The following is a 19,876-nucleotide window of genomic DNA, read 5'->3' on the forward strand; positions in this document are numbered from 1 at the left end:
TTTATGCCAAGAACGACAAAAAAGATTTCAATTTCTTAAGATTTCAATTTCGAAATTTTTTGTCGTTCTTGGAATAATTTCCACCACACAGACACGTATTAATGCGTATACCTTAATTTTGGAAAAGGATTTTTGAATGTGTAAAAGAGAAAAAAAGTAATTGTTAAACAAAAATTATGATTAGTCGATAATACAAACAGCTTTAGGATCCTCTTAAAATCTTTACTTTCAAAAAGTCATTCTGTCTTTTGAGTTTCTCTGCAAGTTTGGTAATTTTTACACAATAGAAAACTACTGAATAAAATTAAAAAATTTTGTCTCACTTTACGGGCCTGTCTAAAAGATTTGCAAATATTTTTTGTGTTCTAACATAAAAACTTAAAATTTTCCCTACAAAATCAAGGATGAGATATTAATGTGAATTGATTCACGGTACAAATTATACAAGGGCAAATCAATAAGTTTTTAGAAAAACATAATAAAACACATTTTTTTTTATCAATTCATTTTTATTTCTTAATATAGTCTCCTTTCAGCTCGGTACACTTGATCTAACGATTCTCTAACTTTTTCAAGTCGTCTGAATATGATTTGTCCAATCCTTCAAAATGAGCTTCTGTTTCTGCTCTCTGGTGGTGAATCTCTTTCCTCCGAACCATTTCTTCAGGTTTGGAAACACGAAATAGTTGCAGGGAGCTAAATCTGGTGAATATGCTGGATGGGGAAGCAATTCGTAGCGGAATTCGTTGAATTTGGCCATCGGTGCCGGACACGTATGAACCCATGCATTGTCTTGATGGAAGAGCACTTTCTTCTTCGCCAAATGGGGACGTTTTTTCTTTGAAATGTTGAAACGGTCCAATAAGGCTGCGTAGTAATCGCCATTGATCGTTTGCTTCGACGGAAAGTAAGCGATATGAATTATATCGCGTTTATCCCAAAAAACTATGCCTGTGGCCTCAACAAGCTCGCACACTTTCATTCGTCGATCAGTCAAAACAATATCGTGGACTTTATCGATGATTTTTAACGTAGCAGTCTCAATTGAACGTCCCAAACAAGATGCATCACATATAGATGTACGACCATATTTAAATTCATTCATCCAATTGAAAACTGGCTTTTTCTTAATCAATTCAAGAGAAAGTTTTCTTACAAGAAAATACGAAAAATCTGAAATGAATAAGTCATATAATCTAGCATCTTCGAAAACTAAGTTGAATTGAGTTTGTGTGGTTGAGTTGATCATTTTCACTGATTGTGAGAATCATGATCAAACTGATAATGTGTGAGAATCACGATCAGAATGATAATGTTACTTACTAAAATGTTTTTAGGTAATTTTAGAGCTGCAAACTCAGCTTGTGTTACTTTTATAAAAAGAGGAGCACAGATTTTTTATGTATTACGCATTACGTACATTGAAGCTATGTATGATAGTGTGATATATTACATGAAATATTATATATTTGCATATATTTTACATATAATTTTTGTGAGATAGATTTCTAAAAAGGTATACTCACTTTGTAAAACAATCGGTCGCCAAACTGCAGCATTTTCGCCCAAACATTCATCCACGCGTGCAGCAGGAGATAATTTATGGTGACAAGGTAGAAAATGCCCGGGAAACTAAACTTAATGGTATTCTTGATTACTTCCATCAAGATATTGCGTGTCGAATATATAGACCAGGCTTTCCGAGATAAAGGCGAGATAGAAGATCGATAGATCAAATGCAAAAAAATTACGAATTACCGCCATTTGCCTAACCCTTTTTGTCCTTGAAAAAACCAATTATGCTTAAATAAATGTTTATCTAATTTAATGTAATAAATCTTTTCTCTCAATTTAATGTAGCCAACATAGCAATACTATTAAGTTGTCTTTTAAGAATAACAATAAAACTTTAAGCTATATCATCATATTGAATTATTAAGGATTATGATGTTGTTTGTATATTTCGCGAACAAATTTGGAAAACATATAAATAAAAAAAGCATGAAACCACAGCACTGGATGTTGTTTGTGAAATTTAATTCTTCATTACATTAATAAAAAATCTTTAGACGTTTCGGCCATAATCTGGTCATCTTCAGTAAAGTCACAAATATTAGTAAAACGTAGAATTTACATATATCTGACATTGAATTCAGCCGTCATATAATATAAGTATATATAAACGTGTTCTTTCATCTTGTGAAGATGCATCGTATAATAATGTTGCAGCGCCAATTATATTGCAAGTTATGTAGAAGAACAAGAATTTCCAGATTCTAATTTAAAAATTAAACTATCGTTAATATCTTCTAGTCAATTTTATGAGGATTGAATCATTACCTGTTTTACAGACAAAATGATGAATATTAAGCATTTTCTTCAGATGGAAATTCATCGTGACATTGTGTATTATTATTCGTCATATAGTATATGTTACCGCTATTTATATATGGTATATGTAAAAAGTTTAGATTGTTCTAGAATTATTTATTAAGTGTGAGAGAGATCTTGCTTTAGAAACCATTAGTGCATAAAAGAAGTGTAATCATCGGCAATTAGACAGAATATTGTTTTTATCCCATTCAAAATTTCAAGAAAAAAATATTTCTGACTTAATTCACACTCTGTTAATGAATGGTTCTTGAATATCCTCTTGAATTCATTCTTTCAACAATAAAAAACAGAATTAAATTAAAACTTTAGAAAATAGAACTAATTTAGATAAAAATAAAAGTGAGTGTAATAATAATGAAAACGATTCTAATTCCGATTTAAAGAAAAAGTTTTTTATAATACCATATTTAAGTATGAGGACAAATCAATAAGTACCCGTGTTAGTAATGAAGACGCAAGCTTTTCACAAAACTTTTTTATTTCTCAATGTAATCCCCTTTTAGGAGGATACACTTTTCCCAACGCTTCTGCCATTTTTTTAACCCCTCAGAAAAATACGATTTGTCGAACTCTGCAAAATAAGCTTCTGTTTCGACGATGACCTTATTAGACGTGAATTTTTTTCCACCGAGCCATTTTTTCAAGTTTAGAAACAAGAAGAAGTCACAGGGGGCTAAATCCAGAGAGTACGGTGGATGCGACAGCAATTCGTAGCGCAATTCGACCAATTTGGCTGTGGCGGCTGCGGAGAAGTGAGCCGGTGCATTGTGAACAATCGCGGCCATCAGGCCGACAGCTTTTTCATTCCCAAGTTATCATGCAAAATATTAAATGCTGTTCCGTACGACACGCCTATAGCCTCTGCTTCATGCACTTTCGTTCGGCGATCAGTGCCGAACGGCTGCAAATTGCAGAGAAAGCATTTTCGGTCGCTTGAAACAAGTGTGATAAGGAGCTCGTTCACTCTCGGCGCGTCGCAGGCGAGCACATGGTCATGGGCATCTCTTAACGACGACTGTTTATAAAAAACAAACACGCTGTTGACTTTTGTTCCGATAGAAATGATAAGATAGTTGTATTTATCTGTCCATATTCTTTATTGAATTAAACCAGTTTTATCCGATAAATCTTTGTCCACTTAATTATAAATAATTAGAAGAAAGCTAATCGTTCCTCTCCAAAAGAAATCCTAAAAAATCGCTCGTAAATCAAAAGACCTTTTAATTTAAGTATTAAATTAATATTCTGCTTTTGTTAGTAATATATTGTAATGTTTTCATTTACTATTGTATAGTGTATCAGGAAACACAATAATTTCGCTAATGTAAATTCTGACATTGAAAAGGATCGAAATGTATGGATTTTGTATGAGAGATTAAATAAAGGAAATATTTCACACCGAGAGCCAGTGGCTCACAAAGGCATTAATTCATCGATCGAATAATAATTAGATCAAAAATAATTTTCAAAAGGAACATAAATATAAATTTCTTACTAGAGGCAGAAAATAGTACGTGAAAGTGTATCTGAAAAACAGTTTAGATATTGCAGTATTTTGTATCTAGTCACAGATATTCCAATTCGAATGTATCTCAGATATAGTTTTAGATACACAAAATGTATTTTCATATGTGTATCTAGATATATTATGTATTTAGATTCTACCCAACGGTTCAGTAAAGATGCTCTTTTGGAGAAAAGTTACAGTTACTTTCATTTTATTAAAAAAAAAGTTTTAAAAACTAAATTAAGATTGTGCATTTTCAATGAATGAATTATCCTTTATTAGCAATTGAATCTAAATCCTCACTAATCCTATTATTGCCAATTGTGTCAACAAACAAATTTCTGCTCTGTTCAATTTAACACAAACTTGTATTAATTTAGTTCTTAAAAGTAGTCTCTGACTGCAGAACGGAAATATCATATTTTTTAAATAATCTTAATCATTTGCTTATGCAAATGGGAAAGATCTATGAGATTAATCATTTTTTAACAGTTCCAGCTTCGCGGTATAAACAGGTCTACGTAATAATTGGGATGAGGCGAACAGTTTTGCCTCGCATAAAACTCTATCGTCTGCAGACTGAATAGGATACTGGTGCCAAGGCTCAAGGTCAACCAAATAAGAAGATTGTTATTGATAGTTTTGCGAACGAAAAATATGAAAAAACCAGTGATAAATAAGATAAATAATACAGGGTAGAAGAAGCCAAACGCAAACGCGAATATGTATTCGTGGACGATGGCAGAGGTGAAGAATACAGTAGTAGCTGACAACATGCGATATGGCACCACGATTTCATACATGTCCTTATAGATATACGTGTACAGCCAGTCGTACACTATCACGTTCCATGTGCGGAAGTACATATGGTAAGTCGTACTGTTCCACCAGTCCTGTAACATAAGCGATACAATAATTCATGAAACTGCAGTTTACGGAAGTGAATAATCTATATTAGTTTTCGAATGTTATTGGAATTGGATATATCATATCAGAATTCTCTTGTTTGAGAAAAATATCTGCCTTGTGAAACTGCAAGGTAAATGTTTCAGTGACCAGACATATATCTGTGTCCAGACATTTACACAAAATGTCTATATTTATTTATATTATTAGTTATTTTTAATGCATAGATGCATATTCGATCCTGAAACCTTACTCTCATGAAATTACTATGCAAAATATAAAAATGTGTAAATCAAGGCTTTCTTTGAATCATTTTTTTTTAATATGAATCAAATCCGAATCGAATTTGAATTTAACTGTAACTTTTTACTTTTTAAAAATATAATTGTCAGTTGAAATCTAATATGTGAATAAAAAAATTATATTTATATAAAAAAAACTGATTTGATTCAATTCGATTCGTATTTCAATAATTTGCACATCTCTAGCAAAATGCTTTAGGGTAATTCTACAGCTACAAACTTTCAGCTACGTTACTTGTATAAGGATAGAGGCACAGATTCTTGTACATATTATGTACACTAAAGCCATGACAGTAAGATATATTACATGTAATATATTTGGGGATTCTACGTGTAATTATTATGAAATAGTTTATTAAAAAGGTATATTCACTTTATAAAACAATCGGTCGGCAAATTGCAACATTTCCGCCCAAGCGTTCATCCACGTGTGAAGCAGGAGATAATTAGAGGTGGCTAAGTAGAGAATGCCAGAAATAGAAGTCTTGATGATATTCTTGACTAACCACATCCGATCCAGATATTGTGTGCCAAATACGCGATAGATAGGTGACACCAGACTTTCCCAGATAAAGGTGAGATAGAAGATCGTTAGGGCAAATTCCACTAAATTACGAATTACCACCATCCATCTAACTCTTTCTGTTCTAAAAAAAAAAACGAATTATCTCAAACAGACCTTTTTTAAAGTCTCTCAATTTAATATAGTCAACATAGCAGTATTACTATATTATCTTTTAAGTATCACAATGAACCTTTAAGCTTTATCAACGGATTAAGGATTAAGGATTATATTGCTTGTATATTTCGCGAACGAACTTGGAAATTCTTCTAAAGTTATATAAAGCCATTACTGTTAAGTAATAAAATAAATTTTATAATTAATAATTACGTAGCTTATCCCTTTTATTGTATAATTAAAAGCTTGTTATTTTTTTTCAAAGAAATTATGAAATAGCTTTACCTGGGATATTCATCGCGATACACAAGAGTCGGTGCGAAAAAGAAATACAAATATTGTGAAAATTTGGGCTCATTCGGTGGCGGAGTTTTGCTGTGAGGTTTATATGACAAAAATCTAGGTGCTACGCTTCTGACGAAAGCGTAACTCTTCATTATCATGCGTACCTAAAGAAGCAAACACTGTTTTCAGTAGAAAAATAATGTTGATATAAAATAATAAAAAATATTTTATTTATGTGAATTGTTCAAACACATTTGGAAATAAATTAAGTTAATGTCTTCAACAATAAGAAGAAATCATTAACATTTTATTTATTTATTTTGTTTATCGTTTTATTTATTTTTACTATCAAACATTTAAAACGACAAAATTTGTTGCGGCGTATATTTTGTAAAAAGGAAATTCACATTTCGCTTTTAACGTCGTAATTTAAGATGTTATAAACAGATTTGAAAAATTACGTACTTGTTCCATTACAACAATCATCCTACAACACATGGCAAGATTCGCGCCAAGCATCGCCTTAATAGAAAAAATAATAAAGAGAATTTGATACAATATAAATATTGAGAGCCAGCTGTAATCCCATAATTTTTGGAGGGAGGCTGCAAAAAGAAAAGATATAGTTGAATTATTTAAATTAGTTAATAGAAGAGAGTTCCCTATTATGAAATACCGAATTTATTTTGAGTAAATTCTGAAAGTGTATGGGCAGAATTAAAAAAAATAATAGGTACTTTAAAAGGAATTTAATAAACCTTAAGATACTGTTATGTAAAATTTAATTCAAATGCTATTTTTTCTGAAAATTGAAGTAATGGAAAAAGTGAGCAAATCGCAAAGTCAAAACATTGTGCTTATAATATAATATAAGATACCTCGAGAAATCAATAATAAAGCGCAAAGTACATCAGTATTGCAATTAAAAAGCACAATTTAATATTTCTAAAATACAAACAAACACAGTTGATGTGCGTGCAAAATGAACATGCGATACATTGTATCCAGAACTCATCTTTAGGTAGTTAGAATCAAGAAACAGGCACTTGATGTTAATTCCGGTTATTCTTTTATTACTCTAATGATTTATACCTTAGCAATTGTCACTCGGACATGAAAACATACGAGTATGTGACTTCGTATTAGAACTACTCCGAGCATCTTATATTATGAATTCCACACTTTTCGGTTTTACCATCATCAAATTTAACTTTTGTAATTAAACAATATTATATATTCTACATTTTTTTATTAATACGATTTCACTCTATCACTATATAAAGACTTTATTGCCAAATATTTATTTATTAAGTAATAAATAAGGTTTAAAAATTTCAATGAAACTTGAAGACATACAAATTGTAAAATCTTTTTTTTACAACTACTACAGGCCACTAAATTACATATACACTGGAATGGGCATCTCTGCTGTGAAGCATAGAAAATCGTGGCCAATTGATCAGCGCCATTTTGATCAATATAAGAACGAATCAGCTTTCAGATGCTCATGCGCACTTATGTTTTGTGTTCTTTAGTAAAACGCATATGTCAATAAGATCATCATGTGGAATTATATTTAAAAGATTACTTCGAAAGATTATAAAATTTGAAAGATTATAAAATCGCGTACTGACTGTAATTGTACAAAGTGTACAAGTGTACTTGTGCAAAGCATCAACATGAAGTGTTGTGTGCCTGGGTGTGGATAGAGAAGTAAAAAGGGCATTTCATTTCATGGATAAGAATTTTTGTATTAAATGTATCAATTCCTACACACATGTGTTAATGATGTAGGATGTGAAAAGTGTTATTAATATTACTTTATTGAATGTACTAATAAAATTGAAGTGACATTATTTTTGTTTACCATTCATAGCCATATATTGGGAGTACAAATTAATTCGGTCCGTTTTTTTGTGTTCAAAATTTCAAAACAAATGAATGAACAGATTAATTAAAGTATTGTCCATCACTGGCTACTACTTTTTCCCATCTCTCAGGCAATTTTCGAATTCCATCTCGAAAAAATGACTCATCTTTGGAGGCGATCCAATTTTGGAGCCAATTTTCGATTTCTGCGAAAGAAGTGAATCGATGACTTGCCAAATCCTTCGGAACAACAGTAATCAGTAGGAGCAATGTCCGGAGAATACAGCGGGTGCGGTAAAACATCTCATTTGAGCGTTTCCAAATATTTTTTTATGACTTTTGCGACATGAGGCCGAGCGTTGTCATGAAGAAAAATAACTTTATCATGTCTTTGTTCGTATTCCGGCCGTTTTTCTTGCAATGCACGGCTCAAACGAATCAATTATAGCCGATATCGATCGCCCGTAATGGAATCGGCAGGTTTCAGCAGCTCATAGTAAACAACATCCTTTTGGTCCTACCAGATACAGAGCATGATCTTCGAACCATGAATGTTCGGCTTTGGTGTTGATGTTGAGGTCGATTGCAACGATTGACCGGGCTTAATATTTTTTCTTCTTGGGGTTGTCGTAGAATATCCACTTTTCATCTCCAGTCACAATCCGATGCAAAAAATCTTTTCTTTGTTGTCTTTGAATCAGCTGTTCGCAAGTGAAAAATCACCTTTCAAGGTCTCTCGGTTTCAATTCATATTTAATATATAACCCAATTTCTTTGTTTTTGATTATTCCCATGGCTCTCAATCGTGCAGAAACGGCTTGTTGAGTTACTCCTAATGATTCTGCAAATTCCTCTTGCGTTTGACTCTGATCTTCTTCTAGTAATACCTCTAATTCTTTGTCTTCGAATTTTTTTGACTGGCCAGAGCGAGGCTTGTCTTCAACGCTGAAATCTCCATTCTTGAAATGTCGAAATCGTTCCCTACATGATTTATCAGTTGGAGCAGTGTCACCATAAACTTCGACAAGCATTCGATGGGCTTCAGCTACACTTTTCTTCCAATTAAAGCAAAAAATTAGAATCTCCCGCAAATGCTGCTTGGTTAACACAAAATTCGACATTTCAAACACAGTAAAAATCAAGGTTTTTGTATGAAACTCAAAGCGATATAAACTGAATATTATTAGCAGATGTCTAACCTCTCTGAAAACCAACGCCAAAATTAGCTATCATTATGAATCATTCACAACAGCCGGAGCCATCTTTTGGACCGAATTAATTTGTACTCTCAATAGATTTCCATACATCGATAGTATATCGATTGATATATCGATCGCAGCGCGCGCGCTTCTGATTCGCTCAAATATCGTCCCAATTAAAATGGCGGTTGATCAATTGGACCATGAATTTTCTTCGATGCCCATTCCATTGTATATATAGTTCAGTGCACGATCTAATAATGCATTTTCCACTAAATAGTTTTCAACCTAAGAGCAATAACTGGTGAAATCAACAAATAGCATTTATTAGTTATTTAGCAGAAACGCCGCTGTCTCATATTTCAAAAAAGGGGCCTTTCTTTGTTATCTAATAAAAATCAGTTAATATTGTCTATTAGCTTTTAGAATTACGGTTAATTATTTGTGCATGATGTCGTTGTTGTAATATAATTTTAACTTAATTAATCAATTATTATGTTATATTACAAAGATTATTTAAAAAATTTTATTTTATCAAAGATTTTATTTTATCGAACTATTTTTTTGTTAAATTATTTTTTAAATTAAGTGATTTTTCAATTTTAAATTTCTCATTTAATTTAACTTTTATAATGTTTAAATTAAGCCTACATTTATCTAAACTTGAATTAATCGAAGAGATCGTTACATTTTGGCAAGAACTGTTGCCGCCGGTACGCCCAGAGGATAAAAGCCGCGTAGACAACCAAATGTCACCAAATGTCGAGACTTGCATGAACGACCAAATACAGATGCATGTTGGAAACTTTGCGAAACCAATCCCTATTGTATTGGTACCAACGCGAATTCTTTAAAAATCAATAATTAAAAAAGGAAAATTAAACTGTACGAACCAATGGTTAAAAGGAGCAAATATGTCGCGGAAATTAATAAGTAATTAACGAGTTGTCTAATAATTCATTAATGAATTTTTCCTATTTTCCAACGAAGATTCATTGCTCTTGACAATAAGTGGGTATACTGAAAAAAAATCTTAATTTCAAAAAAATATTTCTTTGCTCGTATTAAACAAAATTATTTCTTTAGATCAATGAAAATTTTTTTGAAAATAAAATATTGTACAATATCTTATTTACAAACAAATTTTCATTGATCCAAAGAAATAAGTTTTATAATTTTATAATTTTATTTATTTATAATTTTTACTATTTTTAATAATTTTTACTTTTTTTTTTAATATGAGCAAAAAAATATTTCTTTAAAATTAAGATTTTTTTTTCAGTGTAGATATCTTATGTATCTTTTATCACGAATAATTTTCCAATATTAAACCAAACGTTTTTCAAACGCAATATTAAAATGCCTATATCGTTTTCTTCAATCCCGATAATATGTACGTTATATTTCACAATCAGAAAATAAATACGGTTCCGATAAATTAGACAGTATAAAATTATAATCTGTGTGACATTATCAAATATCTTTTAAAAATCTGAGACTAAAAATATTTAAAGACTCAATAAAAACTTAATTTGGTTTAAGACCAAAATGTGTTACAAATTAGAGAAAAATTAAATTTAGAAATTTTGACTAAAAATATTTATTCAACTAATATTATAAATGTTAAAAATTAATAAAATTAATAATAAGTATAAGGCTACTGAAGCAAAGTCTTAATGTTGTGTTATTAAAAAATTTATTATAATAAACGTTTCAGGTCCAATTGGATCATTTTTAACGTTAGTATAATCTTGATACAATTTAAAATCAACTATTCATTTGAAAGACAATAATTTGACGAAACATATATGATTAAGACAATAATTATATTATTACAATTACTGTATATATTATTACAATTACTATCTTAATTATATTATATGTTTCGTCAAGTTATTATCTTTCAAATAAGTAATTGATTTCAAATTGTATCAAGGTTAACATTGAGAATGACTCAATTTAAACGTTTGTTGTAATAAATTTTTAATAACACAGCATTAAGACCTTGCTTGACTTGTAGCTTTATACTTATTATTAATTTTATAAATTATTTAGCCTTTATTATTATATTATTTTTTAAAAATAAATATTTTTTTATTTTCAAATATATATTTATAAAACGATATTTATGTTTATCAACAAAATCGATTTTCCAGAGAATGCGAGTCAGAGAATGCGATCATTTCCATTCCCAACTTACCTTCCAAACTCCATGATATCGCATACGATAGTGTTAAAAAAGAGAACTATGAAAGTCAACATAAATAGATTGTAAACCGTGCGAATATGCGGGATGTCGAAGAGATCAGTGAGTAATGAGTTTCTTTTGAGGAACTCTTTATCCATCAGCGCACCGTTTTTGTTGGATTCCCTGCAAGAATATCAAAAATCTGAACATGATCATCAGTATATTGTATATTGTACAATAAATCAAATATTGTATTGATTAGGTTGTGAATTTAGTTGGCCTGTGTGTATATTCTTATATCAATACAAAATTATCTTTTTAAAAAAGATTAAAAGAGGCGCTAAGAAAATGTGCTTTTCGAATAAAAGAGTATTCAACCCAATTATATTAATAGTAGCAGTTTTAATTTTTCTTCAAAGATATTCTGATTTAAGACATTTTTATTTCAATTCAAGTTATAGCAACTTTAATTCTCTGTCAAAAATTATTACTCCTCGAAAAAAATTAATATATCAAATTAAAACCCAGATGCTACAATCTTAGCTAATCAAGAGTTAAGTAACACAAGATAGAACCATAGAGTTAAGTAACACAAGATAGTACCACTTGCGTTTTACTTTTTAATTTGATAGAATTTTACTTGATGAATCCTCTAAGTTGACAGTTTTCTTTGACAGGAGCATTTGTTTTACAGCGCTTTTCCGAAATTATTATATATTTTGAGTCTATTTTTTGTGACCAGATGCTTGAGTTTGGTCTACTTCTTTTTAGTCCGTGATGCAATGGCTCATTTCCAGGTATGTCTTGACCACTTTCGCAACATTACCTTGGAGCCATGAATATTCGGTTTGGCCATCGACGTGGAAGCATGGCCGAGAACTCCCCATGATTTTCTGCGCTTGGGGTTATTGTAACCCATTTTTGTGAACCCATTTTTCCCCAGTCACAATGCAATCCCTTCCGTTTTTGCCTTTCAAACAGCTGTTCACAAGCAAACAAACGCCGTTCAACATCTCTCGGCTTCAATTTATACGGCACCCAATTTCCTTGCTTCTGAATCATTCCCATGACTTTGAGGCGTTTTGAAATGGCTTTGAGTCACTCCTAATGATCGTGCCAATTCTTCTTGATTTTGATACGAGTCTTGATCAAGTAATGCCTCCAATTCTGCATCTTCGAAAACCTTCTCTCTTCCACCGCTATGCCGGTCTTCGACGTCAAAATCACCGTTCTTGAAGCGTTGAAACCACTCACGACACGTTCTTTCACTAATAGCGGCCTCACCATAAGTATTTGAGAGCATTCGATGAGTCTCAACTGCAGATTTTTTCATATCGAAGCACAAAATTCAAACCTTCCGCAAATGACGAGAATTTGGTTCGTAAACTGATATTTTCAATCGAGATTAACTTTATGATGCAGACACAAATCGACTAATGTTTTTATGGGGTTATGTTGACAGATGCCCAAGTTTATTGTATGATGTCTATGATCTATTTATTTCGACCACCACTTATCGCTAAAGCCATCTATAGGAAAACGGCGAAAGCAAAGTACACTTAATAATTAATTAGAACAAATAATTAATCAATGATTTTTTTATTATCACTCCCTAGCTGAGTTAGCGAAACTTAACAAATACAAACGTATAATTTGGTTTATCCTGCACCGCCAGCGCTTGTTGCATCAATACGCACTTTCACGCCAAAACATTTAACATTACATTCTAACTGGACGATTATACTCTCGCGCCGAAACGTGCAACAGCACATCTGGCTAGCTGGTCGACGATAATAATAACGACGATGACGTATCTTAATTCTATCTATGTGAAAAGTTTCACATCGGGGCTTTGCGTCGCAATATGTTCGCTCCTAAGGCACGTAGAAAAAAAATAAAAGCACTTTTAGTACACAATTTGAGTGGACAGTATCGATTGAACGTATGAGGTCTGTTCAAAAAGTATCGCGAATTTTGAATTTCCACGGGTTACATATATTCGATTTTCGATTTTTTTGTGGCGTTATGTTGGTACTCATGTCTCTCATTTATGCCGACAAGTTCGATCATTTTGAATGTTCAATTAATTTTTGATGCTGCTTTGCTTGCACGTGTTTTGGCTCGTCTTCGATTTTTACCTATTCCAAAAAATGGATCAAAGAATCTGTATCAAATTTTGTGTGAAAAACAAAATTAAGTGCGCGGACGCATTCCGAATGTTGACTGTGGCATATGGTGAAGCTACCTTGGACGAAGCAACGTTTATCGGTGGTACAAAATGTTCTCAGAGGGCCGAGAAGATGTGAATGACGAAGAGCGTGCCGGACGCCCGAGCACGTCAACAACAGACGAAAACATTGATGAAGTGAAGAAAATAGTATTGGCCAATCGTCAAATCACCGTTAGAGAAGTTGCTGAGGACCTAAACATATCGATTGGCTCATGCCATTCGATTTTTACCAATGATTTGGGCATGAGACGGTCGCCGCGAAATTCGTACCAAAATTGCTCAATTTCGACCAAAAACAGCATCGCATTAACATTGCTAAGGAGCTGTTGGACTCTGTCCGCGACGACCCAAATGTGCTCCAGAGGGTCATAACTGGTGACGAAGTATGGGTTTATGGTTATGACGTGGAAACCAAAGCTCAATCATCCCAATGGAAGCTGCCGCACAAGCCAAGACCGAAAAAAGCGCGCCAAGTTCGGTCGAATGTTTTGCTTACAGTTTTCTTCGATTGCAAGGGCGTGGTGCATCATGAGTTCTTGCCACAGGATAGAACGGTCAATAAGGAATATTATCTGCAAGTTATGCGCAATTTGCGCGAAGCAAAATCCGCCAGAAACGCCCGGATTTGTGGAAGAACAAAAATTGGCTTTTGCACCATGATAACGCCCCTGCTCACACATCGTTGCTTGTGCGCGAATTTTTGGCCAAAAACAACACACTAATAATGCCGCAGCCACCGTATTCCCCAAATCTGGCCCCCTGTGACTTTTTTTTGTTCCCGAAACTGAAAAGGCCCATGAAAGGACGACGCTACGCTACGATTGAGGAGATAAAGACGGCATCGAAGGAGGAGCTGAACAAGATCACAAAAAATGATTTTTTGAAGTGCTTCGAGGATTGGAAAAAACGTTGGCACAAGTGTATAATATCTGATGGGGATTACTTTGAAGGGGACAAAATAGATATTCATGAATAAATAAATAATTTTTGAAAAAACACAAAATTCGCGATAGTTTTTGAACAGACCTCGTATGTAGAACTTGATCGGTCCAGCCGTCATTGAAATTTAATAATCTCCTCTACAACTCGCGATCTCGCGTAAAATATTCACGGTAGTGTCGCTGTGCATGCCTTAACGCCGAGACATTACCATCCAGATAACAATTCGTGTAAGATCATATTGCTCTCACGCGTATCACATTGTGCCCACACAATGAATACACTCTGCCCGCACGACGTAATAGGAGCATGCATGCGAGCGCAATGAATCATATTATGCAATCACATCCGTGAGCTTTGATATATTGACAGCAGTTATATTGTATAATTAATATTGTGTGCAGTTATATTTGTTCCTGGGCTGCATTCGAAAATTCTACCCGAGTGCCTATAAGCATTTGATCCTAAAAATTGTTTACCGAATAATAAACAAGGACAAAATGATATTCGGAAACATTCGGATATTTTCAAACGCAGCCCAAGATATACCTATCATGAAATAAAGTCGGAATGGATTCCGATCGGAATTGTGTATTTTTAACATCAAGACAAATGATAGTAAAAAAAGATAAAAATTCAGAATAGGGTTGTATCCTCCAATGACTTTGATCTTGACATATGTTGTTAAGGTCATGACCCTGAGTGATCTCCAACAAGTTTCAGCCATCGCTCGTCCCTTTCGTTAAAAAATTCTTAACAAAAAAAATTTGAAAAAATAACTTCTTATTTCGGCTATATATAACATCAGAAACTATTCTAAACTACATCCACCTACTGCATTCCACTTCCCCCATTGTCTAGTAGCGCGCGACTTTTTACTGGGGCTAATGTTATTTTTCCAAACTTTTTTGTCAATAACTTTTTAACGAAAGACGAGTAACGACTCAAATCTATTGGAGATCACTCAGGGTCATGATCTTGACAACATATGTCAAGATCAAGATTATTAGAGGATACTCCTCTAATCCGAATTTTTACTTAAAATAATTATATAATAACAATTTGATTTTGTTTGGATTTTGTGATACTTTTACTTTATTTAAGAAAAAAACTAGAACACAAAATAATAATTTAAATTAAGCTCTCTAGATGATATAACAAACGTTAATTAAAATTTTCCGGGTGATTAAGACTAATAATAGTGCAAGTAGTGAATCTAATAATAATGCAGTAATTGATGCGTTTGATCTTAACAATAGTATATTTCAATTTTTACATTATAAATCGATCGAACGTTTCAGCTCCATTTGAGCGATTTTTAGCGATGAAGTAATTAAATGTGATGTTCTTGGTTAAAATTTATGTGATGTATTAAATCGAAGAGTGCAGCAAGTAGAGTCTATCAGTTTGAAATTTAAGAGCGTAACTGTCAAAAAGCTGTACGGCTAAAAAATCGCTAAATGATCGCTAAAGAGGAATAAATAATTAGCGCAAGACAATTGTAAAGAGGAAAGTGAGTCTTAAAAAGATTTACCTACTGCAGTCTTTGAATGCATAATAAAAGATCTTATAATAATATCGTAAAGAAATATCCTGTACCGTTGTGGACTTCAATATCGAACAAGTTCGTTACAAAAATGAGCATTGAAATATGATATTGAGTATAAAGGAAAATTATAGAATAAAATAAACATTTCTGAAAACATGAGACTTTAATGTACAATATATAGTCAAACATATGGTAGATTATATTGTGTAGATATTAAAAAGTCATAGATTAAAAAATTATAATGATGTATTGTATTTTTGACAACAATTCAAATAATCGATAAATTAATATTGATTAATAAATCAATTTTTTTTTAATTCATTAGTGAAAAAATAATGTGATTTCATAACTTGTTAAAAATGTTTAAATAAGCATGATGTAAAAATTCAGTGTCGTTTTGTGTATTTAAATCATTTTCTTATAGCTTGATATGGAGTATTTCCGACATTAATCTTTTATTCAAATATCTTTCGTTATCTAATATTTTGGTGTTATCAAAATCAAATTCGTGTTCGAATTGCAATTTATGTTCCGAAATGACAGATTTCCAGTTTTTTTTTGTTACTGTCATTATGATGTTTCTTAATCCTAGTATTCAACTTTCTACCAATCTGTTCTACGTAGGAGGTATTGTAATTTTTAAATCAATCTTATAAGCTACATTTCTCTTTGAATCATGTTCAAGTGAATCTTTTTGAGCTTTAATAAAAAAACTAGATTTACGCAACAACATTGCGCCATTTCTCACGGTGATATATTCTTTGCTTCAAATTGTTACAAGCTAAGGTGGTACAATTTGGAACAAAATATTTTCTGAACTAAAATTTGAATCCAATTTTCAAGATTCAATTTCGATAATTCTTCTATTGTGTGATGTACTAAAAGGTAGCAAACAGAAAAAAGTCAAAAATGAATCTTAAAAAATAAATTCAATTCCTATTTCGTTCAGAAGTGTTTTATGTTTGAAACTGTTCCACATTATATTTTTGTATATTTATGAAATTATCTACACTATCTGTAATTTATAGATATTTTTATATGTACTTTTGTATTTTCTCTCTGTTCTGATGATTTCTTATCTTTTATCACGATGTTTGTCTGTTCTATTCAAAAATTTTCTATTTTCCGCCAAAGGTACTGTCTTTTGTAGAACGTCGGACATCATGTCATCATTAATGCAGCGGTTGTCATATTCTAAAACATCCGCTGTTTTATTTCCTACGAAGAAATACATTTTACATTATACAAAATACGCCAGAGAGTCACGTTGTCTCTTACGAAATCGTATTTTCTCGGTTTAAACATTTAAATGTTAAGCAACTGGACATTCTCGTTTTCTGATCTGGACGATACTACACAGTAAATTTAACAAAACTACTTAAACAATATAATATATTATAGGACCGTATATAAGATAACACAAACTATATAAATTCACACAAGAATCATACAAGCATTAAAATCCAACTAGATCGTTTAAAATCACTTAAATTTATATTCCAAATTATGAATCAAGTTGTGGAATCAGGTCAGTATTTTTTTGCACCTGAATTTTTTTTTCGCAACATCAAACAGTAATCGCTTCACAAATATAAAACATCTGTGAATGCATTTCCGTATGTTGTTGAAATAAGAAATTCAGAGATGTATATAACGTATTTGTGTACTTTGATGCTATATACAGAGAGAATAAATTTTTTTCTACAAGTTTCTTGAATTATACATTGTATAATATAACGTCTTTAAGTTTTTTAGTTATTACGCTAAGATTTTTAGTCATTAAGTTGCGATTTAAATTGAGTAATGTATTTTTAGTTTTTTTCTCTAAAAACCTGCACTGAAAAAAATTGACAAAGTTTTAGTAAATATTTGTTTAATTTAGATAATATCAACGGGACATTTATCTACAATAAATAAATATTTATTCAATTAAAAAAGATAATACTTAAATTTTTAGGTATCACTTTTTTTTAATTAAATAAATATTTATTTGTGTGTGTGTTGTAAGCAAATGTCCCATTCGTATTATCTAACAAATATTAATAATATTAAGAATCTTTATTTTAGACCGTGCATATGTGAGAAACACAATCAATACTAAAAATTTAAAATGCTTATTACGGTCGAACTGGATCTTGCTTTAAACAAATATTGTATTTGCTAAAACAAATTTGCAAATTTTTTTTTCGATATATCTGTCATCGCGCCGATATTTTATCAAAAAGGTTTGAGATTTGATATCGTTGTAATTTGTGACGACTTCATGACAGTTAACATTTTAATTGTCATGAAGGTGTAATAAATCGTCGCTAATTCATTATCGTTAAAATGTCATGAATAATTATGATATTATTGTCGAATGTTTCTTTACCAAATATAAAGAAATACGATTTGCCTTAAATATAAGGAAGTATGGTTTGCATTAATAAATATAAAGAAATATAAATATAAAGAAATATGGTTTACATTAAAAAGTTCTAGGAAAAATAAGTAATCAATGAAACTAACGCTTACTTTGAAGCCTTAGAGAAATCATATATAGATGATATAAAAAGTTAAAATATTGTTAGAATAAGTGCATTGAGTATTTGATGAAAGGAGACTATGTTGAAAAATAAAAAAATTGTCAAAAATTATATTTTTTTTCATCAAACCGAGAACTTTTCAAACTACCCATACATATATAAATATATACACACTATACAAAAAAATTTCACTTATCACGTTTTACTTTAAGGAAAATATCACATGATAAATTCCCTGAACTATTGGATGTCATAGGATCTCTACTATCTACACAAATGATACCGAGAAATCAGACAGCAGCAGACTGATGACAAATTTATTTATTGACCACAATGATCTTTGTCTTCAGGAATAATTATCATTGTTTCTGAATAAATTTCTGAGTAAAAATCGAAGGATAATACAGAATTTTTTTGATAATCGAATATAATTAAATTGTTTCAGAGTCATGCATCTTACTATTAATTGAATCATTTATTTTTCAGACAACATGAAATATTTCAATAAAATGTTTCAGAAATGTTTTGTAAACATTTGTAAGACATTTTAAAATATTACATTAAAATATTCCACAAAGATATTTAAAAAATGTAGAACATTTCATGAAAAATTTCTGAAATATTTCAAATATTGCTACGAAATATTTTGAAAATATATTTATGAATATACTGTATAAATTACCTGTATTTTTATTCTTTTCGTGAAGGTCTGTGGTTTCAGAACTCATGACTAAGTAAAGATGGTCTATGAATTTTACACCGAATATTACCGAATATTAAACTCTGCACGATTTGCGATTCTCTAAAAAAATCAACGATTTCGTACTAATTTATAAAAATGAATTGGATTCTCTCGAAAACGATCGAAGTACTTCGATCATAATCCTCCTGCAATTTACGCCGCACGATACATTACTGCCATTTATTTATTAGCAATTGTTAATTTATCTTTAGATTTCCTACAGTACAGCACGGCGGAACAGCGATACGCGGAACGTTCGATTCTGATCTCGATTGTGCATACTTCCGTACACGCGATGTTATTTAAACTGATCAATATGGTATTCATTATTCTATCGTGAGGAGGGGAGACTTGGAAAAATATTAGGTGTACAACTGTGCTTCCGCCGTTTTCCTATAGATGGCTATAGCAATAAGTGGTGGTCGAAATAAATAGGTCACAGACATCAATAAACTTAAGCATCTGTCAACATAACCCCATAGAAACATTAGTCGATTTGTGTTTGCATCATAAAGTTATTCTCGATAGAAAATGTCAGTTTACGAGCCAAATTCTCGTCATT

General features: G+C 31.6%; 1 protein-coding gene across 1 annotated transcript; it reads right to left on the bottom strand.

Annotated features, from left to right (window-relative positions):
* Nucleotides 1–3,467: 3,467 nt before the first annotated feature.
* On the bottom strand, nt 3,468–19,625 carry LOC105150715 (sterol O-acyltransferase 1). The gene is given in 9 exon segments (XM_087415006.1): nt 3,468–4,794; nt 5,483–5,756; nt 6,074–6,237; nt 6,539–6,678; nt 9,830–9,890; nt 9,893–9,989; nt 11,342–11,514; nt 17,129–17,265; nt 19,255–19,625. Coding segments are annotated over 9 exon segments (1,500 nt in total). The 5' UTR covers nt 19,301–19,625; the 3' UTR covers nt 3,468–4,386.
* Nucleotides 19,626–19,876: the final 251 nt, after the last annotated feature.

This window comes from Acromyrmex echinatior, chromosome 17, assembly GCF_024713525.1.
Source record: "Acromyrmex echinatior isolate Ae372 chromosome 17, ASM2471352v2, whole genome shotgun sequence".
In the NCBI taxonomy this organism is placed as follows: domain Eukaryota; kingdom Metazoa; phylum Arthropoda; class Insecta; order Hymenoptera; family Formicidae; genus Acromyrmex; species Acromyrmex echinatior.